The sequence below is a fragment of the Heliconius melpomene genome, chromosome 2 (assembly GCF_056956725.1).
Source record: "Heliconius melpomene rosina isolate 202511_hmr_F chromosome 2, ASM5695672v1, whole genome shotgun sequence".
Taxonomy (NCBI): domain Eukaryota; kingdom Metazoa; phylum Arthropoda; class Insecta; order Lepidoptera; family Nymphalidae; genus Heliconius; species Heliconius melpomene.
The window spans coordinates 7772158-7799135 of NC_140390.1; the positions used below are offsets into that span (position 1 = coordinate 7772158).

Consider the following 26978-nt stretch of genomic DNA (forward strand, 5'->3'; position numbering starts at 1 on the left):
AGTTTTATAGAATTTAAAAATATTTTCTGGTCGCTACGGAGGTTGCATACAACTTTAAGTGCGTAAAAGAAGATATATTATCTACGTGTCATCATCAAAAAAGAACTCTTCATATTTTGATTAACATTGCAGAAATTGTTGAAGTTTTTTTCCTTTTTTTCAGTTCACGCTGTATCCCGCATATACGTACCTTCGTTTTTACACTGAATTTTTAAGGCATTGCTTGATGAGTAGCGAAACTCAAAGTATACCTTATTACTAGAGCGAAGAAACGAAAAAATAGAAATAGCAGAAATGGAACCCACTACCGTCACGTTTACAGTCCCACCCTTGTGACACTGTGCTACGATGGACTCATAAAATATTTATAAAAAAAAACAAAAACTTTATTTTCTCGTTTCAATTTATTAATAAAAAATGAACAAATGTGAAAAATAAAAACATAGTTTTGCTAATACGTTCAAAAGAATATCTTGTAATTAAGATCTAACAATACGAATAGGCACGCGGACGCAGACCACGGCGTTGTTGTTTTCGTCCACCACGCGGAACTCAACCGTGGTCGATGTGCCCTGGAAATAAAAAAAAAACATAAAAGAAAAAGTAAAAAAAATAGTTTAAATTTTTTAAAAATAAAATCTAGTAAAATCAGCTTCACGCTGTATCCCGCAGACACAAGAGTAGGCAGAGGGAACAGTGTTAAGACACTCCGTTCCCCATTTTCCGCCGAACTCTGGAAGCATTGCGTGTTGAGTGGAGAACTCAACGCCGCACTTATGCCTCGATACCAGAAAAAAGAAATGGAAATAAAAATTTAAGTTAATATTTCGTTTCCTCGAGTGGGGATCGAACCCACAACCCACGCGCTACGACACCCTCGGACTTTTTTTAACATTCTTATAAGGATGTATAACAGAGGGAGAAAGGTATATTATAGTAGTTATTAACTATTAACTAAGCATTGTTCACGTGATAAGGTCGTTGCTGCACAGCAGCACAGCATCTGACTGTAAGCACGACATTTGTGGGTTCGATTTCCATTCGGGGGAATGAATTATTTTCATTTTCATATTGATAACAAGTTCCCTTTCCCTCTGCCTATATAGAAACTAAAAATATATATTCATTCGATCTAAAACTCACCACTGGGAAGAACGATTCTATGAACATTCTCAAAGTGTAGTTGACAGTAGCGCCTCGGTTAACCGGACAGCGAGTGTTGGTGAGGAAGTTGCAGGTGTTGGCTGCGGAACCAAGATTGTATGGGACGGCAAGGTTCCCCAAATATGCTGTAGCCAATGTGTGCATTGACCGTATGTTGCGAGCTGAAAGGTAAGAATTGATTTGATAGGTAATATTAATTATTTAGGATTGAGTGCGGTGGCGAGAATTGGGGAAGGCCTATGTCCAGCAGTGGACAAAAGATGGATGTTGATGATGATGATGATGATTAATTATTTTAGATTAAAAGAGTTCGTCTTCGTGGTACAGAGGCACAACCATCCATCCGACATAGTATTTGGACTGCTAATAACCATCCATTCCGTCTTTATAAGCAGATTAAATTATAATATCAGAAAAACATATTTAAAAAATATATGTGAGCTGGCAGTTTATGATGAAACTATAATAATTATGGGAATTATTAATTGTTAGGCAGTCATACGTTGACAGAAAAATTCATTGATTGGAGAACTATTCTAGCTAACTTTAGTAGGCTGCTTAACTTTTCTCCATAGTTTGTACTCGTAGTTTAAAAAGCTTTCACGGCGGCCAAAATTCGTCGATCCTACTATAATTGTAATTATATTGTACTTACGAGCTACGAAAGACATGTGTACAACAGCGTTTCTAAGCTGTGGCAAGTTACATGGTGGATTAATGCAGCCTTCAATAGTCGTGCTCCTGGGCAGAGGTCCAGGGTTTGCAGTACCTGGTATAAAAAAATATTTTAGAATATTATTATAAAAAAATAATAAAAAAATATTATATATATTATATAGATTAAATAAAATAATTAAAATTAAGAAAAAAGACGTATTCTTCAATTTCAACAGGATCCTCAAACAGTCCAAAATTTCAAACGTAGCGTACCTTTACCTAAATCACATAATTATAGCAGAATTGACAGTGAAAACTTATTTTCAAAACTCTCTGTTCTCCGTCATTCGTATATAGTCTATATATAATTTAAAGTGAAACTATTATAACTGAGAACTTAACTTACATCTCTGCACATTAGTCGAAGACGGAAGCCACGAAGACTAAGAAGACGATGAAAGTTTTCATTGTTGTTATTGTTTCCAGTACTAATGATATAGCAGCTGAGGTCCTTCACATTTTATACCTTACATTATCTCACAGGTGCACAATCACGGCTGTTATTTCATTTTATCAATCTCTGTATCTAGGGAGTCCAGACCAGTTGAGGGTGTCGTAGCGCAGGCAGCCGATTGGTTGTGGGTTCAATCCCCACTCCAGAAATTGAAATATTTAATATTTTCATTTCTTCGCTCTGGTGTTGAAGTCGAAGTGTCAAAGGGCGGTGTTTAATTCCGCCACTGAAATGCAATGCCTCCAATTCGGCTGAAGATTGCATAATTGGTCAAGAAAAGTCCGCCATCTTAGACATGTAGAAAAAGCGTTGTAACAATTTACATACATAAAAGTCAAATTAGTTAAGCAGTTAGATATAAATTTCTAGAAGCTGTTAAAAATGTCAAAAACTTTTAAATTTAAACGGGGTTCAACTCCGTAAGGCTTAAAGTATTTTACCATTACCCATAGAAACAAAATATTTATTGTTTATTTATAGATGATAACACACAGGTGTCTATATTCTGATAAGAAATTAATTATTATTACTTAATACTTACTGCTATTGATAAAATCATGAATTTAATTATTATTTAGTTCCATACGGAAGTGATGGAATTATTAGCTTTGATTTGGTTAGCTAGTATAATCAATAAATTATTTCAGTCTTTTACAAACATTTTCTTGGACTACTACTGACGGTATAAGCATTTCCCACGAACTCCCTGCGCTGCCTTCATTTCATCTCTTCATCTGTCTCTGCACTGCTGCTGTTAGTCCATCTGGTGGAGGGTCTACTCAAGAAGAGTCTTCCGGGTCGTGGCCGCCACTCGAGAACCTAATAAAAAATATACGAGTATATGAGAACAATTTTTAGACAGAAATATATGTATTAACAAAAAAAAAGCCCTTTTTTCACGCTTTTTCCCGCAAAGCAAGTGAATATTTAACGTGATCCTAATTGGAACATGTACCTTACGATTGAAAGTTAATTTGTTTCATCAGCAACAAATATACCTACTACATCTAATTTTAATTTAAAACTTAAAACTTTAGATGAGTTCAGATAATCTCTTCCAACATTTTACCATTAAATAAAAAAGAAAGCCGATAAAGTTGGCCTTGTGGCTGAACTGTTATTACATGTTTTGTAACTTTTATGAGGATATTAAAAGGTTCCTTACATTTTGAACGATATGCTCGATAGTTGTAAGGTCCTTATGACGCAATGGGACCCCGTATGACTATAAGCACGATGGTTGTCGGTTCAATCCGCTTATGGGAATGATTATGTTCATTTTCATTTCGTCGCTCTGATAGACGAAGCGACCAGTGCCACCCCTGAACGTAAACTGTCTCGAAAGCTTTTGTTAAACTGGGTTTCCTCTGCCTACCCTGCCAGCGAAAGAAAAATATTATATTATTTTTATTTTTTTATGTTTATTATGTTACTTTACTTGTTTCAATGATGTCGCGAATTTCATTATCATTTCCTGCCATCCGGTTAAAATTTTGAGATATGTAGGCTATGTAGGTGAGTAAAAGCCTTTGAAGGACCTATTAGGACAAAACGTGACTGGAATCTATTGAGATGCCAGTTAGATGCTTTTTAGATGTCCATGAAATTACTTTTTTGTGTTTTTTCCCTGAATATTAAGAAAAACGTTTTACACATTACGATGTTTGTAGCAAATTCAAATTTTGCATATAACACCGTCGTAGTTCGATTCCCTCAAACGGGAATCAAACCAACAATCGTCACGTGTACAGTCAAACGTCAGTTAGATATGCTGCTATCACTTAATTATAACAGAGTCTTACATTGAGACCAGTCGTGGTGCAGGAGCACAAGTTTGTGCAAACACGACAGGTCATGGGTTCGATTCCCACTCGAGGATCGATCTCTATTTTCACTTTGACTTAACTCAACACATAATATTTCCAAAATTCCTTGTTAAGTGTCCTAATGATAATGGAGTGACTTAGGTTCCCAGTTCCCTTCTGCCTATCCTGTTATAAGCGGGATACAGCGTGAAGCTGAAAAAAATATATATAATAAAATTTTATCGAGCTACACAATGAGTGTTATCGTTAGGTTCACTAGAGAGTGTGTGCTCACTGTATACATACTCCAGTGAAGAGAGGAGAACGTTTTAAAATGAAACGTCCGAATCATGTGAGATCTTCGCAAATATGGAAGACTCTAGAAGTGAATATCTCTCTCTGTGCAAACACTGGCCAATGCTTGAGGCAGGGTTTTGAAGAAATTAAGTAACCGTTTCAATAATAGGTTGGTACAGCTTATTTCAATTGAAAATAAATAATGTTTTTATTTTTTTATATAAGTATTTATTAATAATTAATTAAAAAATCAAGTTCACGCTGAATCCTGCATGTAGCAGCGTAGGCAGAGGAAAGGAGGTAGAGTAGGCTGTTAAGACATTCCGTTCCCCACTTTCCAAGCTTTGCGTGATAAGTGGCGGATTTCAACGCCGGGTCTTTGCTTTTGCTCAGGGCGAAGAAATGATAAATATTAATAAATAATAATTAATTCCCCTGAACGTTAATCGAACCTGCAACCGTCATTACAGTCACACTACGACCTGGCCTGAGACATCGACTTGAATCCCAAAAAGACTAAGATACGTCTACGAGTATATGCGACGCAAGGTTACGTATTAATTAGAGACGGAGAAGGCAAGCCTGGATGCACTTCAACTTCAACCAATTCAATTCAATGATTCAATTTTAACACCATCGATGGTGAAATGAACAACGAATTCTCGTAGGTTATTTTAAACGAAATTCTTTATTTAGAATTTGTTTCTGCTTTACACTGTATAATGCATAACGGAGGGAACCTAGTGTTAAAGCCTTCTGTCTTCGATTTTCCACCGAATTTTCAAGGCATTGCGAGTTCTAGCTTTCAAAAATGAAGGGGTCGAAGTGGCTTAAAAGTAGGTTCCCTCTGCCTAACCTACTATATGGTGCATGAAGCTAAAAAATGTATCTTAATAAAAGATATTATATAGAAACGCCTGTCACGTCTCTATGATACAATGGCGCACGAAAACAGATGTTGTATTACATATCGTTAAATTATATTACACACGTCTTTCTTTCGTGTGACATTAATTTGATTGCCAAAAATAATACAGATAAAAAATATATATAAGAAAATTATTATTTTCACATTATTTTTCTTACTTAATGGTAGAGTATTAAAAGAAAAAAAATACATCTAAAAATATAAACGTGCTAACAGCCTATTATACAAATTTTCAGGCGAGATAAAAAAAATATTTAAAAAAAAACTATGAGTTGATGATATTTATATGTGGTTATTAGTGTGAAACTTTACTATGATATAGCTAAAATAACAGAATAACACATAAATTAAATTAAATTAAGCAGGCGAAGTCGCGGGTAGGTCGATATTTTGTCTATAACATAACAATAAGCTTAAGCGGGCGAATCCGCGTCGAGCAGCTAGTTATATAATATAAATAGAAAGGCCGTATAAATTCACAAGTGACAGAACTTTTTCAACCTAAATAAAGTCGAGGGTGTGTAGCGTTCAGCGTAAATGACTGTTAGCGGTGTGGAGACAACCCTCTCAGCTTTAACGAACGAGATACTAACACCCAGCATACTAGAGCACTCCTTCTGTTATAAGAGAGGGTTCAGAGGGTTCTAAGCAGACTTGAGTTTAGCAGAGAAATGCTTATTCGTGATATTTAAAAACTAAAAATCTCTGAATTATGTTAACACGTGCATGATGGATATACTGATAGACAAAAATTGTTAATTAAATATGTCTTGCATATATATTAACATTTTTATCTATTTATTATTTAAACAATAAAGATATATTCGAAGAAAAAAGGGAATTTATGAAGTCATTGTGCTAAGAAATATTGTTTCTCAGCCTGAAGTTAACAAATTGTAGTGATGCTTTATTAAAAAATAATTATAAAAAAGCTTTCAAAATAACTATCTCCTTTTAAATAAGATATCTTAATTTTAATTTCTATCTGACCCATTTTAAAAGTCCTGTGTAAATAGTTTTTTTTTTAAATCTAGATCGTAGTTGGCCGATTAAAAGTCCCCTCTAGGCAAAGGTATTAGAGCGGAACGTCGTCAGATGTAGGGCGTAGGATTTAAATATACTCTGTGATTTTTATAAAGTTGGCGGGAAAAATATTATGGAACTAATATTAATAGCTATTTTGTGCTTTATTAATGTAGATATATTATAAAATGAATAATATTGTGTTTATAAATATTAATAATATTTACCCCTCAGAGATGTTAATTAGTTAAACAAGCATTAGACAAATGAAAGTGTATGTATTTTTATATTATTCGACATAAATGTTTCATGGCAGTGTAAAAGAAATTTCTTGTAATACTTGGGTGAGGTTTTTAAGTATATGTTCTACATTTTTTCATATGTTTTGTGCTTTTGTTTTTATCTGAATATTTTTTAGAAAAACTAATAGCTGTGCATGTTGCTATAAAATAGCCTAAACTATACGCCAATATTTCTCTGTGTTGTCATATTAATTATAATTATATTTGTACTAGGCCCATCCACTCCCTCTTCGTTTCGCTCTCTTATCCCGCTAGTTTCTTTCTGTACAATCATCACAAAATTCAATAACAGTTCCTTAAAAGATTCCTTGATGTTTTTTTGTAATATATAGATAGCAGTCCTAGCGCAGGGGCACTGGTTGAGGGTTCGATCTCCACTTGAGAGAAACGAAATATTCATTTAAATTTATATTTTCTCCTGAATTCGGGAGAAAGTGGGGATTCATAAAGTAGGTAGCGGGGTGCCTCAACACTAGGTTCCCTCTGCCTACCCTGCTGTGTGGAGGATACATCGAAGCTGAAAAAATATATATAAAAAAGCGAAGTAAAATATATCGAGCTTATATAACTTTTTATACTGGCTATTAAATGATGCATTGTATTTAAAGGTATCGTGAAATGGCTCTCTGAACGTCTTGAAAGGAAAATGTTGATAGCAAAAATGCAGGACTCTCAAACGACGGTATTGTCTTTGTTACACCGTAAGTTTTGTAATAAATAGAATATAGACAAATTACATGAATATTTCGCTGTGGTGCCCGCGGCGTTGAGTTCTGCCTTCAGAATTCGGCAAAAAGTCGGGAACGGAGTGTCTTAACACTAGGTTCCCTCTGCCTACCCTGCTGTATGCGGGATACAGCCTGAAGCTGACTTTATTTATATTAAATTTTTACATGCGTGGGTTCAGTTCTCATACGCGAGAATGATTTATTCATAGAAATTGGGCTCTGCTGCCTCCCCTGAAAATCTCAGAAACTACAAGTGCTAGGAGTTTCAACTCATCTTTAACCTCCTACCTATCTGTCTAAGAAGACACTTCCTCTACAAAGAAAAAAAACTCTTCTTCAGCGCCGGTCCTAGAACATTTGTATACACATCACGTACAAACGGACCTCAGCTTCATATCATTGTTTACTTATATAATCTGATCAGACGGCTATTGCAGAGGTCTCTATACAAATATTTATTTAGGCTATTTACGTTAAGTGCCATTGGGTATAGAAAAATATTCGCATTTTACTAAAAACAATACTAGTTATATGATAAGGTTCCGCTGAAAGAAGTGTTTTAACACAGGTTCCCAGGTTCCATATGCCTGCCCTGCTATGTGCGGGGTACCGCGTGAAGAGAGAGAAGAAATGTGATAAGAGATGAAAAGCCGTAGTGGTGCAACGACCCAGCGGCTGACTGTAACCACGGCGCTTGTGGGTTCGATTGGCTTTGGTAACAAGACAAATTGCGATGTTTAGCTCCGTCACTACATGCAATATGGAAATAATCGAACATATTCAGGTTAACGCCCCCTTAAAACACAGGAAAAATGAAAAAGAAAGTCAGTACGATGAAAAGATACGAGCACTCAGGCATCGTTTTTGGCACGTATAATCAAAACCTATAGGTTACTTCCCGTGGACGTGAAGAAAAGTGAAAGAGAGAAATTATAATATAGAGACTTTAAAGTAGATTGTCCCCGAAACAATCCTATAAAAATCTCATTTTTATAAAAGCACTTGCAATCTCGCCCCTTCTGGTTCTCGCGGTCAATGTACCAAATACAATCGGTGTGCTTAACTGGAGATTTTACTCGTTATAGATTTTATTCCGGAAAAATGTATAGACCGAACTTTGTATTACATGTTTTATTTTATTTAGATTTGTAATAAGAGTAAGAGGCCAAAGTCGGGTAAGTTCACGAGTATGTGACTGTACACGTGACTGTTTGTGGAGTCGATCCCACTCGAGGATATAAAATATGTATTTAAATCCGTATTTTCATTTCTTCGCTCTCGTTTCGTGTGGAAGATGGGTAAGGGGGTAAGTATTCCACTACTGATGTCTGGCAAATATCGAAATAATAATTTAATATAAGAAAATCAGCATTTAATTTGAATACATGCCTAATACCGCGTGGAGACCACGCCTCGGCAAGCGTAATGTAGGACGTCCTCGAGCTAGATGGAGTGACGATATTCACAAAGTAGCGGGCAACGGCTGGATGCGAAGAGCTGAAGATCGTGCCATTGGAGAGGCCTATGTCCAGCAGTGGACGAGGACAGGCTGATGATGATAACATGCCTAACAGGGAACGAACTCACAACCAGGGACGTGGTCACACACTTGCTTCCCAGCGCCACGACTGGCCTCCCCAATTTTTATTTGTAATTGTAAGAAGTGAAAAGGAAATAAATAAAAATTTAGTTGTTTTTGATGAAAAGTACTAATGGCTTTAGTTTCAATAGCAAAGACTCCTTCCAATATGGGGTAGCGGTCGCAACGATTTATCCTTATTAAGCAAAGCGGGCGTGAGATTATTTTCTTCTAACAAACCAAATTCAATGTAAGCGATGCTGAAAATTGAAAGTAAAACGTCTGTAAAACTAGTTCTTTATTGTTTTTTCTTGTAAATGGCTTTATGTTGGCTTGGTTTAAGGTTCCAATACCAAAAATAAATAAATTCTATAATTTAAATATTGAGTAATAATATCCTAATATATTTACATTAGGAATGTAAAGAACTTAATAATTGTTATTAAATATATTTTTTAGACTCCCACACAGCAGGGATGGCAGAGGGAACCTAATGTCAAGACACTTCCTTTTCTTATTAAGACACTTCCGTTCTCTACTTACCGCCGATTTCTTGAGACATTGCGTGTTGAGTTGCGGATCTCAACGCCGTTATAGTATATGCTTACTATTATTATAGTATATACTTATTACCGTTACTTTAAAATTTATTTAAAAAGGATTTTTTTCAATAATATTTATATTATTACTGCACTTCTGTTCCCCAGTTAATGACGAAATTTTAAGCATTGCGTGTTGAGCGGCAGAACTCAACGCCGTGCTCAGCCTCGTTACTAAAGCGAGAAAACGAATATATTACAATTTTCACTGCACCGAGAGGGAATCGAAGCCACAACCGTCGCGTTAGTGGCACGGTCGAGCCCTTGCGCCAAGACGGCCTCGTTTTACAGGCTAGTCTATATTTTTGTATCTATACTTATAGGACCAGTATAATTGGTCTATTCTTTCTATGTTCTATGTTACTGAAAAGTTTGTTTGGTTGATTCGCTAACATCAGGAACTACTGTTTTGAAAAGAAAACATTGTTCTGTGTTAAATAGTCCATTTATCCAAGAAAGCTATAGCCTATATATTATCGTCTCCATATAACTTACTGTACTGAGGTATATACTTAGGCAGTTTTAATATGTTATAATTGATAGAAAACTCATCAGCATGCAGGCGAAGCCACAGGCAAGTGTTAGTCTTATTTACACATACAGTCCTGCAATGACAAGACAGACTAGTGTAAAGACACTAACGTCTCCAATTTCTCCTTATTTTGGAAACATTAGATAAAAGAAAATGAAGGAAAATAAAAATGTCAAAATAATCAAGAAATATTTAATCAACAATCATTTTCAGCTATCAATCAGCTATTTTAATATATCTACTGTGGCAAAGCATTTATATTAATTTGAGAAGAAATTATTCTTGTTGGTAAATGTGACTCATTTTCATACGCGAAAACAAGCCCCATATTGGGTTTGTTTGTAGTTTTATTTCGCTTTTCCTTCTCTTGCTCTTCTCTCAACTTCTTAGCTGATCTCGTCGTTTGAGTCTCTTTATCAACCTTATGCAGGTTTCTGGAGTTGGACTGAAAAGGAAAGAATTTTTTAGTCTTATCTATTAATTATAATCAAGGGGAAATAAATTATATAGGTATATTACAAAAGAATGTTATTTTATTTAGTTTCATTCTATATCCCGCACATAGCAGGGTAGCCAGAGAGTACCTGGGAGCCCAGTATTAAGACATTTCCATTAAAACACTTCCGTTCTCCACTTTCCGTCAAATTCTAGAGCGATTGCGTGTTAAGGAACGGAATACGGAACTCAACGCCGCGCTTTGCCTCGTCACCAGAGTGACGAAATGAAAATAGTAAATATTTTATTTTGTTAAGTTCCCACTTAAACACTAATTAGTTCCCCTGTGCCACAATTGACTTTAAAATACTCTTATTTATTTGAAAAAAAAAAAAACAAACTTTCTACAAACTATTTTAGAGGTCGTCGTGATTTTCACTTACAAGCTCTGGTAGACTAAGCGCGGTGCTTAGTTCCGCTTCTGGATACACAACGTGTCAAAAATAGGGTGGAAGAGAGGTAACGTAGTGTCTGAGTAGTAATCTATTGAAGGAATAATTATATTTAAATTATTTCTTTCCTCGATCTGATAGAGACCCTTTCTCTATAGATATATCGTAGTTGAATTTACTGAAAACGCCTTAAATTCGCATGGAATTTGGGAAAGGTAAAAACGCAGTATTCTTACGTAGTCGCTAGGTTCGCACCAGGTAAAACATAATATAATTAATATACAAATATTTTCCTTTTTTCTTACATTATTTTTACGCCTTTCATTTTGTGACTCATCAATAGTATTAGAAGGTGGAAGGCCGGTGGAAGGGCGGAAGGAGGGCAACGACAAATTTTCTGATGTTTGTCGCCGAGTAGGAGAACTAGGTTTGTTCTTCTTGCTGGTTCTACGGGTACTATCTGTGAAAGAAAATATTACATACTAGTAGACGAGAGCGTTCAGTTTCACATACAGTTTTATGTCAATAACAAATTTGTAGAGGCCAGTCGTGGCCCTGGAGCACAAAGGTGCAACTGTAAACATGATAGGATGTGAATTCGAATCTCAAATAAGGAATTCATTATATATACTCTCCACTCTGAAAGAAACAACAAACACAAAAAAGAACCACATGTTCTTGTTTTTCTTGTTCTTCTTTGAAGATGAAAAAATATGTAAAACTTACTTTTAGATGTTGAAGCATCAGTAGATGTCGGATCATTCGAAGACCCATCTACATTAGAATTGGTTCCCCTTCGCCACGTGATAAGTTCTTCGGACAATTGAGCGCAATCTAAGAAAATGGAAATCTTTCATTACAAGTTCGCGCAAATCGCATTTGTCAGGTAATCCTGCACATAGCAGGGTAGGCAAAGGGAACCTCTAAACCCAGTGTTGAGACGTTCCGTTCCCCACTGCCCACCGAATTCATAAGGCATTGCGTGCTGAAAGGCGGAACATAACGTCGCGCTTTGCCTCAGCCTTAGTTACCAGAGGAAGGGAATATAAAGTTATACAGATTAAAGGACTGCATTAAATTCATGTAAGCTCGATTTCCACTTTTATTTAAATGATTATAATATTTTTAAGATAGATTATATTCTTTTATTTTAGAAATCTTTTATTTATTTAAGAAAGATCTTTCTTTCTACGCTCTGGCTCTATATATAGCGTGACATTGAATCCCGCCATTTAATAACGCAAAAGAATTATATATTTAAAAAGTATACTTACCATCATACAAACTGTCTAACTGTTCCTTTAGAATTCTGGCCGCACCATTGACCATCATCGAAGAAGTCCTCAAGGAGAGATGACGTCGACTATTGTCTTCATAGTTGTCCGTCCATTCGGATATGTGTGCGCTAACAAAAGTTAGTTAGTTAAATAATTAAATAACCAGCTTCACGCTGTATCCCGCACACAGCAGGGTAGGCAGAGGGAACTTAGTGTTAAGACACTCCGTTCCTGACTTTCTTTAAATTTTATTAACAAAAATGTGTCCTTAATTTGCGCAGGTTTAGTGCAGGTTAATTGGCGCAGGGGCACCAGCCTTCGAAGGTTGTGGGTTCGATTCCTACTCGAGGAAATGAAATATTTGATATTCTCATATCCTCGCCTTGGTAAAAAGGCAAAGCGTGGCTTTGATTTCCACCACTCAACACGTTAATATAAATCGGCGTAAAGTGGGGAAGTGTCTTAATGAGAACGGAGTGTCGTAACACTAGGTTTCTCTTCCTACTCTGGTATATGCGGGATTCAGCGTGAAATTAAAAAAACGTACCAAACTTTTCTTAAATTGACATCGCTTGTATCAGTGTCCACGTTGTTTGCAGCGCGCCACACCGCCCCCATCCTTTCACTATTCATAACACGAATGTCGTAAAACATGGTGTTTCTTCTCCTATTAGTCCTACTTAATATGATTTTTTAATTAAATTAGCTAAATTAGCTAATAAAAGTGAACTCGATGTTATCGTATACTTAATATACTAAGAGGTGATGACGCCGTAATGTTAAATCTTATGAAACTACCCTCCTACACCTCTCGTTCTTTTTCACAGATTCTAAATGCAATCTACTATTTAAAAAAAACGATATAATAATATGAGAAAGCGAAGACTATATAACATTCAGCCTAAGGAAATTGTTAGTGTATGTATATACATGAAGTATACCATAGATAACGTTTTTTTTTAATCTATATCTATCAACCTTATTTTTTTTAAATTGAAAAACTATTTTTTTTTCTCCATAATTGTATTCAATTCTACGATTTTTGTGTTTAGTTCTTTATGTATTTTTTATGTAAATATATTATTTATAATTTTATTTTTTTATTATTTATTTTATGTAAAGGCTGTAGGTTTATTTTTTATTTTCAGTAAATTTTTCTTTATTTAATCTAATATTATTTAACATTGTATTTTTTTATCTCTTCTGTGAGATAAAAAATTATGACTATTACATTATTTAAAATAGTAACTAATATTTAATCTATAATTGTTATATTATTTAAAATTGTAATTAATATTTAATCTGTAATCAAATACTTGGCCGCCATGGCGTAGTGAAAATTCTATTGCGAAAATAGAATAAATAAAGTATTTAATCGTGATCGTATCTAGATCGAACAAAGCGCGGCGTTAAGTTCCGCCACTCAGTGCTGCGTGAAGCTAACAAAAAAAAAATTAAAAAAATAAATAATACCATATGATTGGATTTATTTCTTTGGACTCGGGGTTAAAATTGAATTCCATAAAATAATATAAATGTTGATAAGCAGTGACAGCGCGGTGCAGACCGCCGGCGCCAGTTTCCGAGTCGTTGGCGCGTTAACAATATACGAGCGACATATTGGATTCAATTATTTAAAATTTACTATAAGATATTAAAAATATAATTTTCACACCCTATATTCTATACTTATATAAAATATGAAGAATAAATTATATCCAACTAATATTATAAATTAAAAAAATATCCATCTTTACAAATAATAACAATATTTGTGAGGATTAATGTTTGTTCCATTTTAACGTAAAAACTACTGAACTGATTTAGATGAAACTTTACAGTAATAATATTATAATTTATACTTATTAAATTAACAAAATATATAGCTTTATAATATTGTGGGAACTCACGGTTGCCACTCGGGTAAGTAAATCCCGCAGTTATCGAGATTCAATGCAAGCTTTACGATTATAAGCCCCAATGTATAAGTAAGAGCCTTACAAAGGTAAAGCAGCTTAAAGCAAAATATATTTTAAGTTATGATTGTATCAAAAATCATCGATTCCATGGTCGCTAGTTAATTTTAAAAAATTAGCACCATCTTGGCGCTGTGCAATTGTAGGCTACAAGCTTAAATTAAGAATAATGTTTTTGCTTAAAAGTATAGAATAAGTGGAGAATGGAGTGTCCTAGAACATTGTAGTACGACATCCCACTACAAAAACCCACAGGTATCTGTTTCTTTAATTAAACTTATTTTTTATGAATGATACATGGTAATCGTAGAATAAATTACACCAAGGTTGCCAAATTTTGGACAATGAACTTTTACTCAAATTTATGGTAATTAGTTTTTGTTAATAAACTGTAAGTATACGTTTTTTTTAGTGAACTCAACATCATTTGAGTGATGTATGGGATCGAAAAAATAATGGTGGCCAGTTCTTATGGGTTTCCGTTATGAGCAGGTGGTTTATTATTGTATCAAACTAAAGTTAATTCTTTTCTCTGCACTATAGTGTAGACATATAGTTGCCTATCTTAGGCCACTAGATCAAATTTAGTTTAGCTTTATATATCACAGTTGACCCAACATTATACTCAAACCCCCCAATTAATAGACTAGATTTTTTTAAAAAAAATCTTAACAATAACTATAACTTATTCTTATTTATTCTTAACAAAAATAATTATGTAGAAAAGACAAAAGACTTAAAAATATAATGTTACATCATTAAAAACTGGCAACAAGTTAAAATTATAAAAGTTAGCAGAGTTCCCAATGGTGTCCTATTTAAAGCGTACGTAACTTTAATTTAAATCCTTAGATTTTTTACATTCTCTCGTTGCCGTTCAGAAATTGAATTCCACTGTAGACTAACTGTGGTTAGTACTTTTTCACAATTTTTAATCTGTAATCTGTAATCGCGATGATTGTGGGTTCTATTTCCATTCGAAGCCATTACCTTAATTATTTTTAATTTCCTTATTTTTGGATGCCGCTTCTTCGAATTCCTTTAAATTTTTGACTCTAGTCTCTAGTCTTCTCTGTGGTTTTTTTTACTGTTTGCGTATAGATGAAAATAAACTAGTATTGTAGTGAACAATAGGCCCTATCAGCGTCCCATTTTTTTTTTCCTTAAATTTAAAATACCGAGTGGTACAGGCATGTTTCCGCTTTTCGTGGATTTTAAAGATATAATCTGGCAACGCTGAGTTTTATAGTAAAATCAACTTCACGCTGTATCCCACACACAGCAGGGTAGGCAGAGGGAACCTTGTGTTAAGACACTCCGTTCCCCATTTTCCGCTGAACTCTGGAAGCATTGCGTGTTGAGTGGTGAACTCAACGCCGCACTTATGCCTCGATACCAGAAAAAAGAAATGGAAATAAAAATTTGAGTTAATATTTCGTTTCCTCGAGTGGGGATCGAACCCACAGATGTTTTAGACATTCTTATAAGGATGTATAACAGAGGGAAAAAGGTATATTATAGTAGTTATTAACTATTAACTAAGCATTGTTCACGTGATAAGGTCGTTGCTGCACAGCAGCACAGCATCTGACTGTAAGCACGACAGTTGTGGGTTCGATTTCCATTCGGGGGAATAAATTATTTTCATTTTCACACTGATAACAAGTTCCCTTTCCCTCTGCCTATATAGAAACTAAAAATATATAGAAGCTAAAAATATATATTCATTCGATCTAAAACTCACCACTGGGAAGAACGATTCTATGAACATTCTCAGAGTGTAGTTGACGGTAGCTCCTCGGTTAACCGGACAGCGAGTGTTGGTGAGGAAGTTGCAGGTGTTGGCTGCGGAACCAAGATCGTATGGGACGGCAAGGTTCCCCAAATATACTGTAGCCAATGTGCGCATTGACCGTATGTTGCGAGCTGAAAGGTAAGAATTGATTTTTTTATTTTTTTTTATTGTTGATAGGCAAGCATTTGTCCGCTATCTCAACTAGTGGTAAGTGACGATGCGAACGAAGGTGGAGCATGCTTGCCTAGGTAGTGCCTATTCACTCGTTCTTTAAAGAGGGCCAGGTATTTGACAGGTGATATTAATTATTATAGATTAAAAGAGGTCGTCGTGAGGCCATTTATTTCTTGCACTTTAATTAGTAATAAAAGTAATTTTACGATTAGTTTTAGTTTTATTATTATTAGCATATTGTAGTTAGTAAATTTGTTAGTGCGTTTATTATACACTAGCGGACGCGCGCAGCTTCGCTTACGTATTTAGGGGTGAATTCTAATAAACCATGAAACATGTGTTCAATGAAATATTATTTTAAGAGTCTAAATTTCAAATTTTATAAAAATCGGTGGCGATTTAAGAATTTTTCCATACAAACTTTCAACCCCTTATTTGCACCCTTATGGAAAGAATTCTAGAAAACCATGAAACACGTGTTCAATTAAATACTTTTAAGAGTCTGAATTTCAAATTTTATAAGAATCGGTGCCGATTTTAATTTTTTTCCATACTAACTTTCAACCCTTATTTCGCCCCTTTAGGGCTAAAATTTTCCAAAATCCCTTCTTAGTGGATGTCCAGATTACGAAAGTAAACATCTGTACAAATTTCACGTTTCTACGCACAGCGGTTACAGCTGTGCGTGCGTCTTACCTCAGTCAGTGAGGACAAGTCCTTTTATATATATAGATAGATAATCATATATTTATTTATCTATTTATTTATTTTTTTTTTATTATTATTATTTTTAATTCACTTTTTAGATTAAATTATAATATCAGAAAAACATATTTAAAACAAATATGTGAGCTGGCAGTTTCAAATGGAACTTTAATAATTATGGGGAATATTATTTCTTAGGCAGTCATACGTTGGTAGAAAAAATCATTGATTGGAGAACAGTTCTAGCTAACTTCAGTACGGTTATAAAGAATTATGACCACACTGAAGTTAGCTGCTTAACTTTTTTTCGTAGCTTGTACTAGTAGTTTAAAAACCTTTCACGGCGGCCACAATTCGTCGATCCTACTGTAATTGTAATTATATTATACTTACGAGTTACGAAAGACATGTGTACAACAGCGTTTCTAAGCTGTGGCAAGTTACATGGTGGATTAATGCAGCCTTTAATAGTCGTGCTCCTGGGCAGAGGTCCAGGGTTTGCAGTACCTGGTATAAAAACAATATTTTAGAATATTATTACATAGGTAAAATAAAATAATTATAATTCTTAATAATAAAAAGCCGACTTCTGCAATTTTAACAGGATCCCATCATCAGAATCTAATGAACCTTTCATCAAACTACCTTTGAATTGATTTTTTCTCATAAAAAATAATCATCGAAATCGATTGGCGGGATATTCATCCACATGCTTAACGTAAATTTAAGACCTGTGTGATTTTCTTATGGATACCATTACTAGAAATGAACTTAATTAAAATGCGACAACACGGGCAGCACTGACTTCCAAAAAAAAAGAATAATTAAAATCGGTTCAGCCAGCCAAAAGATCTCAGGTAACAAACATAAAAAAAATACAGTCGAATTGATAACCTCCTCCTTTCACAGAAGTCGGTTAAAACAGATATTTAACGCTTTATTTTTTCTTATATAAAAAATATAAAACATAGGTACTTATAAGATGGAGATTAAGACAAAGCAATTTTAAGATTATTTCACCCAATACTTTCTAACAAAGAAAACTAATAGTAGACGTTGAATTCGAATTAACAGTAAAAACTCATTTTCGAAACTCTCTGTTCTCCGTTATTCGTGTATACTCTATATATAATTTAAAGTGAAACTATTATAACTGAGAATCTAACTTACATCTCTACACATTGGTCGAAGAGTAGACCGAAGCCACGAAGACTAAGAAGACGACGAAGTTTTCATTGTTCTTATTGTTTCCAGTACTAATGATATAGCAACTGAGGTCCTTCACATTTTATACCTTACATTATCTCACAGGTGCACAATCACGGCTGTTATTTCATTTTATCAATCTCTGTATCTAGGGAGTCCAGACCAGTTGAGGGTGTCGTAGCGCAGGCAGCCGGCTGGTTGTGGGTTCAATCCCCACTCCAGGAATTGAAATATTTAATATTTTCGTTTCTTCGCTCCGGTGTCAAAGGGCGGTGTTTAATTCCGCCACTGAAAAGCAATGCCTCCAATTCGGCTGAAGATTGCCTAATTGGTCAAGAAAAGTCCGCCATCTTAGACATGTAGAAAAAGCGTTGTAACAATTTACATACATAAAAGTCAAATTAGTTAAGCAGTTAGATATAAATGTCTAGAAGTTGTTAAAAATGTCAAAAACTCTTAAATTTAAACGGGGTTCAACTCCGTAACGTGAATAGTGAAAGTATTTTACAACTACCCATAGAAACAAAATATTAATTGTTTATTTATAGATGATAACACACAGGTGTCTATATTCTGATAAGAAATTAATTATTATTACTTAATTCTTACTGCTATTGATAAAATTATGAATTTAATTATTATTTAGTTCCATACGGAAGTGATGGAATTATTAGTTTTGATTTGGTTAGCTAGTATATATAATGAATAAATTATTTTCATCATCATAATTTCATTCTTTAACAACACATTTTTTTGCGCTACTACTGATGGTATAAGCTTTCCCCACGAACTTCCTGCGCTGCCTACATTTCATCTCTTCATCTGTCTCTGCACTGCTGCTGTTAGTCCACCTGGTACAGGATCTGCCCAAGAAGAGTCTTCCGGGTCGTGGCCGCCACTCGAGAACCTATTAAGAAATATACGAGTATATGAGAACAATTTTTAGACAGAAATATATGTATTGACAAAAAAAAGCCCTCTTTTCACGCTTTTTCCCGCAAAGCAAGTGAATATTTAACGTGATCCTAATTGGAACATGTACCTTACGATTGAAAGTTAATTTGTTTCATCAGCAACAAATATACCTACTGCAAGTAATTTTAATTTAAAACTTAAAACTTTAGATGAGTTCAGATAATCTCTTCCAACACTTTGCCATTAAATAAAAAAGAAAGCCGATAAAGTTGGCCTTGTGGCTGAACTGTTATTACATGTTTTGTAATTTTTATGATGATATTAAAAGGTTCCTTACATTTTGAACGATATGCTCGATAGTTGTAAGGTCCTTATGACGCAATGGGACCCCGTATGACTATAAGCACGATGGTTGTCGGTTCAATCCGCTTATGGGAATGATTATGTTCATTTTCATTTCGTCGCTCTGATAGACGAAGCGACCAGTGCCACCCCTGAACGTAAACTGTCTCGAAAGCTTTTGTTAAACTGGGTTTCCTCTGCCTACCCTGCCAGCGAAAGAAAAATATTATATTATTTTTATTTTTTTATGTTTATTATGTTACTTTACTTGTTTCAATGATGTCGCGAATTTCATTATCATTTCCTGCCATCCGGTTAAAATTTTGAGATATGTAGGCTATGTAGGTGAGTAAAAGCCTTTGAAGGACCTATTAGGACAAAACGTGACTGGAATCTATTGAGATGCCAGTTAGATGCTTTTTAGATGTCCATGAAATTACTTTTTTGTGTTTTTTCCCTGAATATTAAGAAAAACGTTTTACACATTACGATGTTTGTAGCAAATTCAAATTTTGCATATAACACCGTCGTAGTTCGATTCCCTCAAACGGGAATCAAACCAACAATCGTCACGTGTACAGTCAAACGTCAGTTAGATATGCTGCTATCACTTAATTATAACAGAGTCTTACATTGAGACCAGTCGTGGTGCAGGAGCACAAGTTTGTGCAAACACGACAGGTCATGGGTTCGATTCCCACTCGAGGATCGATCTCTATTTTCACTTTGACTTAACTCAACACATAATATTTCCAAAATTCCTTGTTAAGTGTCCTAATGATAATGGAGTGACTTAGGTTCCCAGTTCCCTTCTGCCTATCCTGTTATAAGCGGGATACAGCGTGAAGCTGAAAAAAATATATATAATAAAATTTTATCGAGCTACACAATGAGTGTTATCGTTAGGTTCACTAGAGAGTGTGTGCTCACTGTATACATACTCCAGTGAAGAGAGGAGAACGTTTTAAAATGAAACGTCCGAATCATGTGAGATCTTCGCAAATATGGAAGACTCTAGAAGTGAATATCTCTCTCTGTGCAAACACTGGCCAATGCTTGAGGCAGGGTTTTGAAGAAATTAAGTAACCGTTTCAATAATAGGTTGGTACAGCTTATTTCAATTGAAAATAAATAATGTTTTTATTTTTTTATATAAGTATTTATTAATAATTAATTAAAAAATCAAGTTCACGCTGAATCCTGCATGTAGCAGCGTAGGCAGAGGAAAGGAGGTAGAGTAGGCTGTTAAGACATTCCGTTCCCCACTTTCCAAGCTTTGCGTGATAAGTGGCGGATTTCAACGCCGGGTCTTTGCTTTTGCTCAGGGCGAAGAAATGATAAATATTAATAAATAATAATTAATTCCCCTGAACGTTAATCGAACCTGCAACCGTCATTACAGTCACACTACGACCTGGCCTGAGACATCGACTTGAATCCCAAAAAGACTAAGATACGTCTACGAGTATATGCGACGCAAGGTTACGTATTAATTAGAGACGGAGAAGGCAAGCCTGGATGCACTTCAACTTCAACCAATTCAATTCAATGATTCAATTTTAACACCATCGATGGTGAAATGAACAACGAATTCTCGTAGGTTATTTTAAACGAAATTCTTTATTTAGAATTTGTTTCTGCTTTACACTGTATAATGCATAACGGAGAGAAGAGGGAACCTAGTGTTAAAGCCTTCTGTCTTCGATTTTCCACCGAATTTTCAAGGCATTGCGAGTTCTAGCTTTCAAAAATGAAGGGGTCGAAGTGGCTTAAAAGTAGGTTCCCTCTGCCTAATCTACTATATGGTGCATGAAGCTAAAAAATGTATCTTAATAAAAGATATTATATAGAAACGCCTGTCACGTCTCTATGATACAATGGCGCACGAAAACAGATGTTGTATTACATATCGTTAAATTATATTACACACGTCTTTCTTTCGTGTGACATTAATTTGATTGCCAAAAATAATACAGACAATATATATAAGAAAATCATTATTTTTACGTTATTTTTCTTATTAAATGGTAGAATATTAAAAGAAAAAAAAATACACTTTTAAATATAATCTACTAACAGCCTATTATACAAATTTTCAGGAGAGATAAAAAAAATATTAAAAAAAGAACTATGAGTTGATGATATTTATATTATGTGGTTATTAGTGTGAAACTGTACTATGATATAGCTAAAATAACAGAATAACGCATAAATTAAATTAAATTAAAGCGGGCGAAGTCGCGGGGAGGTCGCTATTTTGTCTATAACATAACAATAAGCTTAAGCGGGCGAAGCCGCGTCGATCAGCTAGTTATATAATATAAATAGAAAGGCCGTATAAATTCACAAGTGACAGAACTTTTTCAACCTAAATAAAGTCGAGGGTGTGTAGCGTTCAGTGTAAATGACTGTTAGCGGTGTGGAGACAACCCTCTCAGCTTTAACGAACGAGATACTGACACTCAGTACTAGAGCACTCCTTCTGTTATAAGAGAGGGTTCAGAGGGTTCTAAGCAGACTTGAGTTTAGCCGAGAAATGCTTATTCGTGATATTTAAAAATTGAAAATCTCACAATTATGTTAACACGTGTGTGATGGATATACTGATAGACAAAAATTGTTAATTAAATGTGTCTTGCATGTATATTAGTAATATAATCTATTTATCAGTAAATATATATTAAAAAAAATTTGCTTTTTTGTTAATTGTGCTAACAAATGTTGTTTGTAATGAGACATCTTAATTTTTTATTTCTATCTGACCCATTTTAAAAGTCCTGTATAAATAGTTTTTTTTTAAATCTAGATCGTAGTTGGCCAATTAAAAGTCCCCTCTAGGCAAAGGTATTAGAGCGGAACGTCGTCAGATGTAGGGCGTAGGATTTAAATATACTCTGTGATTTTTATAAAGTTGGCAATTTTGTATAAAGTTGGTTGCAATGACAACCACAACAAAGTGTAAAGACACGTCTCTATTTTCTCCTTATTTTAGAAACATTGGATAAAAGAAAATTAAGGAAAATAAAAAGTCTCAAAATAATCAAGAAATATTTAATCAACAATCATTTTCAGCTAAATTAGCAATTTTAATATATTTACTGTGGCAAAGCATTCATATTAATTTCAGAAGAAATTATTCTAGTTGGCAAATGTGATTCATTTTCACACGCGAAAACAAGCCCCATATTGGGTTTGTTTGTAGTTTTATTTCGCTTTTCCTTCTCTTGCTCTTCTCTTAACTTCTTACTTGATCTTGTCGTTTGAGTCTCTTTATTAATCTTAGAGAGGTTTCTGGAGTTGGACTGAAGAGGAAAGAATTTTTAGTCTTATCATATAATTATAATCGAGGGGAAATAAATTATATAGGAATATTATAAGTGAATGTTATTTTATTTAGTTTCATGCTATATTCCGCACATAGTAGGGTAGCCACAGAGTACCTGGGAACCCAGTACTAAGACATTTCCATTAAAACACTTCCGTTCCCCATTTTCCGTTAAATTCTAGAGCGATTGCGTGTTAAGGAACGGAATACGGAACTCAACGCCGCGCTTTGCCTCGTCTATGAAAATATTAAATATTTCATTTTGTTAAGTTCCCACTTAAACATTAATTAGTTCCCCTATGCCACTGTTGACTTTAAAACTTTAAAATATATAAATATATTATTTATTTAAAAAAAAAAACTTTCTACAAACAATTTCAGAGGTCGTCGTGATTTTCACTTCCGAGCTCTGGTAGACTAAGCGCGGTGCTGAGTTCCGCCACTTAATACACAACGTGTCAAAAATAGGGTAGAAGACAGTACGTAGTGTCTGAGCAGTAGGTTCCTTATACTTACCATGCTATACGGATAAAAGCAGGAAGCTACTTTTCTTACACAAACAACTCTAAATATTCAATAGGCAAACATTAATATGGGCTTTTATATTTTTAATCATAGTGGCGCAGAGAGAATATTACCGACTAAATATAGAATGCTTGTGAGTTCAAATCTATTGAAGGAATAATTATATTTAAATTATTTCTCTCCTCGATCTGATAGAGAAAGGGCGTACTTGAATTTACTGAATTCGCATGGAATTTGGGAAAGGTAAAAACGAAGTTTCTTAAGAAGTCGCTACGTTCGCACTAGGTGAAACATATAACTAATATATAAATATTTTCCTTTTTTCTTACATTATTTTTACGCCTTTCATTTTGTGACTCATCAATAGTATTAGAAGGCGGAGGGCCGGAGCAAGGGCCGAAGGAGGGCAGCGACAAATTTTCTGATGTTTGTCGCCGAGTAGGAGAACTAGGTTTGTTCCTCTTGCTGGTTCTACGGGTACTATCTGTGAAAGAAAATATTACATAGTAGTAGACGTGAGCGTTCAGTTTCACATACAGTTTTATGTCAATAACAAATTTGTAGAGGCCAGTCGTGGTCCTGGGAAACTGTAAACATATGGATATGAGTTCGAATCTCAAACAAGGAATTCATTATATATATTCTCCACTCTGAAAGAAATAACAAACACAAAAAGAACTGCACGTTCTTATTTTTCTTGTTCTTCTTTGAAGTCTCTTAAAATGCGGAAAAAGCGTAATATTGAAATAATATATAAAACTTACTTTTAGATGTTGAAGCATCAGTAGGTGTCGGACCATTCGAAGACCCATCTACATTAGAATTGGTTCCCCTCCGCCACGTGATGAGTTCTTCGGACAATTGAGCGCAATCTAAGAAAATGGAAATCTTTCATTACAAGTTCGCGCAAAGCGCATTTGTGAGGTAATCCTGCACATAGCAGGGTAGGCAAAGGGAACCTCTAAACCCAGTTTTGAAACGTTTCGTTCCCCACTTCCCACCGAATTCATAAGGCATTGCGTGCTCAATGGCGGAACTTAACGTCGCGCTTTGACTCAGCCTTAGTTATCAGAGGAAGGGAATATAATATTATAGAAATTAAAGGACTGCTTGTATATTCATGTAGGCTCAATTTCCACTTTTATTTAAATGATTATATAATATTTTTAAGATAGATTATATTCTTTAATTTTAGAAATCTTTATTTATTTAAGAAAGCTTTCTTCTTTCTTCTTCGCTCTGGCTCTATATATAGCGTGACATTGAATCCCGCCATTTAATAACGCAAAAGCATTATATTTAAAAAGTATATTTACCATCGTATAAACTGCCTAATTGTTCCTTTAGAATTCTGGCCGCACCATTGACCATCATCGAAGAAGTCCTCAAGGAGAGATGACGTCGACTATTGTCTTCATAGTTGTCCGTCCATTCGGATATGTGTGCGCTAACAAAAGTTAGTTAGTTAAATAATTAAATAACCAGCTTCACGCTGTATCCCACACACAGCAGGGTAGGCAGAGGGAACTTAGTGTTAAGACACTCCGTTCCCCATTTTCCGCTGAACTCTGGAAGCATTGCGTGTTGAGTGGTGAACTCAACGCCGCACTTATGCCTCGATACCAGAAAAAAGAAATGGAAATAAAAATTTTAGTTAATATTTCGTTTCCTCGAGTGGGGATCGAACCCACACATGTTTTAGACATTCTTATAAGGAGGTATAACAGAGGGAGAAAGGTATATTATAGTAGTTATTAACTATTAACTAAGCATTGTTCACGTGATAAGGTCGTTGCTGCACAGCAGCACAGCATCTGACTGTAAGCACGACAGTTGTGGGTTCGATTTCCATTCGGGGGAATAAATTATTTTCATTTTCATATTGATAACAAGTTCCCGTTCCCTCTGCCTATAAAGAAGCTAAAAATATATAGTCATTCGATCTAAAACTTACCACTGGGAAGAACGATTCTATGAACATTCTCAAAGTGTAGTCGACAGTAGCGCCTCGGTTAACCGGACAGCGAGTGTTGGTGAGGAAGTCGCAGGTGTTGGCTGCGGAACCAAGATCGTATGGGACGGCAAGGTTCCCCAAATACGCTGTAGCCAATGTGCGCATTGACCGTATGTTGCGAGCTAAAAGGTAAGAATTTATATATTTTTTATTTTTTTTATTGTTGCAGCAAGCATTTGTCCGCTATCTCAACTGGTGGTAAGTGACGATGCGAACGAAGGTGGAGCATGCTTGCCTAGGTAGTGCCTATTCACTCGTTCTTTAAAGAGGGCCAGGTATTTGACATGTGATATTAATTATTTTAGATTAAAAGAGGTCGTCGTGAGGCCATTTATTTCTTGCACTTTAGTTAGTAATAAAAGTTATTTTACGATTAGTTTTAGTTTTATTATTATAAGCATATTGTAGTTAGTAAATTTGTTAGTGCGTTTATTATACATAATCATATATTTATTTATCTATTTATTTATTTATTTTTTATTATTATTATTTTAAATTCACTTTTTAAATTAAATTATAATATCAGAAAAACATATTTAAAACAAATATGTGAGCTGGCAGTTTCAAATGGAAATTTAATAATTATGGGAAATATTATTTGTTAGACATTCATACGTTGGTAGAAAAATTCATTGATTGGAGAACACTTCTAGCTAACTTCAGTACGGTTATAAAGAATTATGACCACACTGAAGTTAGCTGCTTAACTTTTCTTCGTAGTTTAAAAAGCTTTCACGGCGGCCACAATTCGTCGACTCTACTATAATTGTAATTATATTGTACTTACGAGCTACGAAAGACATGTGTACAACAGCGTTTCTAAGCTGTGGCAAGTTACATGGTGGATTAATGCAGCCTTCTATAGTCGTGCTCCTGGGCAGAGGTCCAGGGTTTGCAGTACCTGGTATAAAAACAATATTTTAGAATATTATTACATAGGTAAAATAAAATAATTATAATTCTTAATAATAAAAAGCCGACTTCTGCAATTTAAACAGGATCCCATCATCAGAATGTAATGAAACTTTCATCAAACTACCTTTGAATTGATTTTTTTTTTCATAAAAAATAATCATCGAAATCGATTGGCGGGATATTCATCCACATGCTTAACGTAAATTTAAGACCTATGTGATTTTCTTATGGATACCATTACTAGAAATGAACTTAATTAAAATGCGACAACACGGGCAGCACTGACTTCCAAAAAAAAAAGAATAATTAAAATCGGTTCATCCAGCCAAAAGATCTCAGGTAACAAACATAAAAAAATACAGTCGAATTTATAACCTCCTCCTTTCACAGAAGTCGGTTAAAACAGATATTTAACGCTTTATTCTTTCCTAATAAAATAGGTACTTATAAGTTAGATATAAAGACAAAACAAATTCAAGATTATTTCACCCAATACTTTCTAACAAAGAAAGCTAGATAGTAGAAGTTGAATTCGAATTGACAGTGAAAACTTATTTTCAAAACTCTCTGTTCTCCGTTATTCGTGTATACTCTATATATAATTTAAAGTGGAACTATTATAACTGAGAACTTAACTTACATCTCTGCACATTGGTCGAAGAGTATACCGAAGCCACGAAGACTAAGAAGACGATGAAAGTTTTCATTGTTCTTATTGTTTCCAGTACTAATGATATAGCAGCTGAGGTCCTTCACATTTTATACCTTACATTATCTCACAGGTGCACAATCAC

The 26978-nt window shown here is 34.7% G+C and overlaps 3 protein-coding genes across 3 annotated transcripts; all 3 read right to left on the bottom strand.

Annotated features, from left to right (window-relative positions):
- Positions 1-389: 389 nt before the first annotated feature.
- Npc2c (Niemann-Pick type C-2c) lies at positions 390-26978 on the bottom strand. The gene is made up of 4 exons (XM_085204169.1): positions 26825-26978; positions 26057-26170; positions 25210-25391; positions 390-572 (listed from the first exon to the last, which is right to left on the bottom strand). The coding sequence occupies exons 1-4, from the start codon at positions 26889-26891 to the stop codon at positions 480-482; spliced, it is 456 nt and encodes a 151-aa protein (XP_085060295.1). The 5' UTR covers positions 26892-26978; the 3' UTR covers positions 390-479.
- Positions 10313-13097, bottom strand: LOC146540697 (uncharacterized). Its single transcript, XM_085204130.1, has 5 exons — positions 12840-13097; positions 12290-12420; positions 11742-11849; positions 11321-11475; positions 10313-10573 (listed from the first exon to the last, which is right to left on the bottom strand). Exons 1-5 carry the CDS (start codon positions 12944-12946, stop codon positions 10367-10369), a joined length of 708 nt encoding a protein of 235 aa, XP_085060256.1. The 5' UTR covers positions 12947-13097; the 3' UTR covers positions 10313-10366.
- LOC146540698 (uncharacterized) lies at positions 22467-24724 on the bottom strand. The gene is made up of 4 exons (XM_085204143.1): positions 24572-24724; positions 24020-24127; positions 23585-23739; positions 22467-22707 (listed from the first exon to the last, which is right to left on the bottom strand). Exons 1-4 carry the CDS (start codon positions 24627-24629, stop codon positions 22501-22503), a joined length of 528 nt encoding a protein of 175 aa, XP_085060269.1. The 5' UTR covers positions 24630-24724; the 3' UTR covers positions 22467-22500.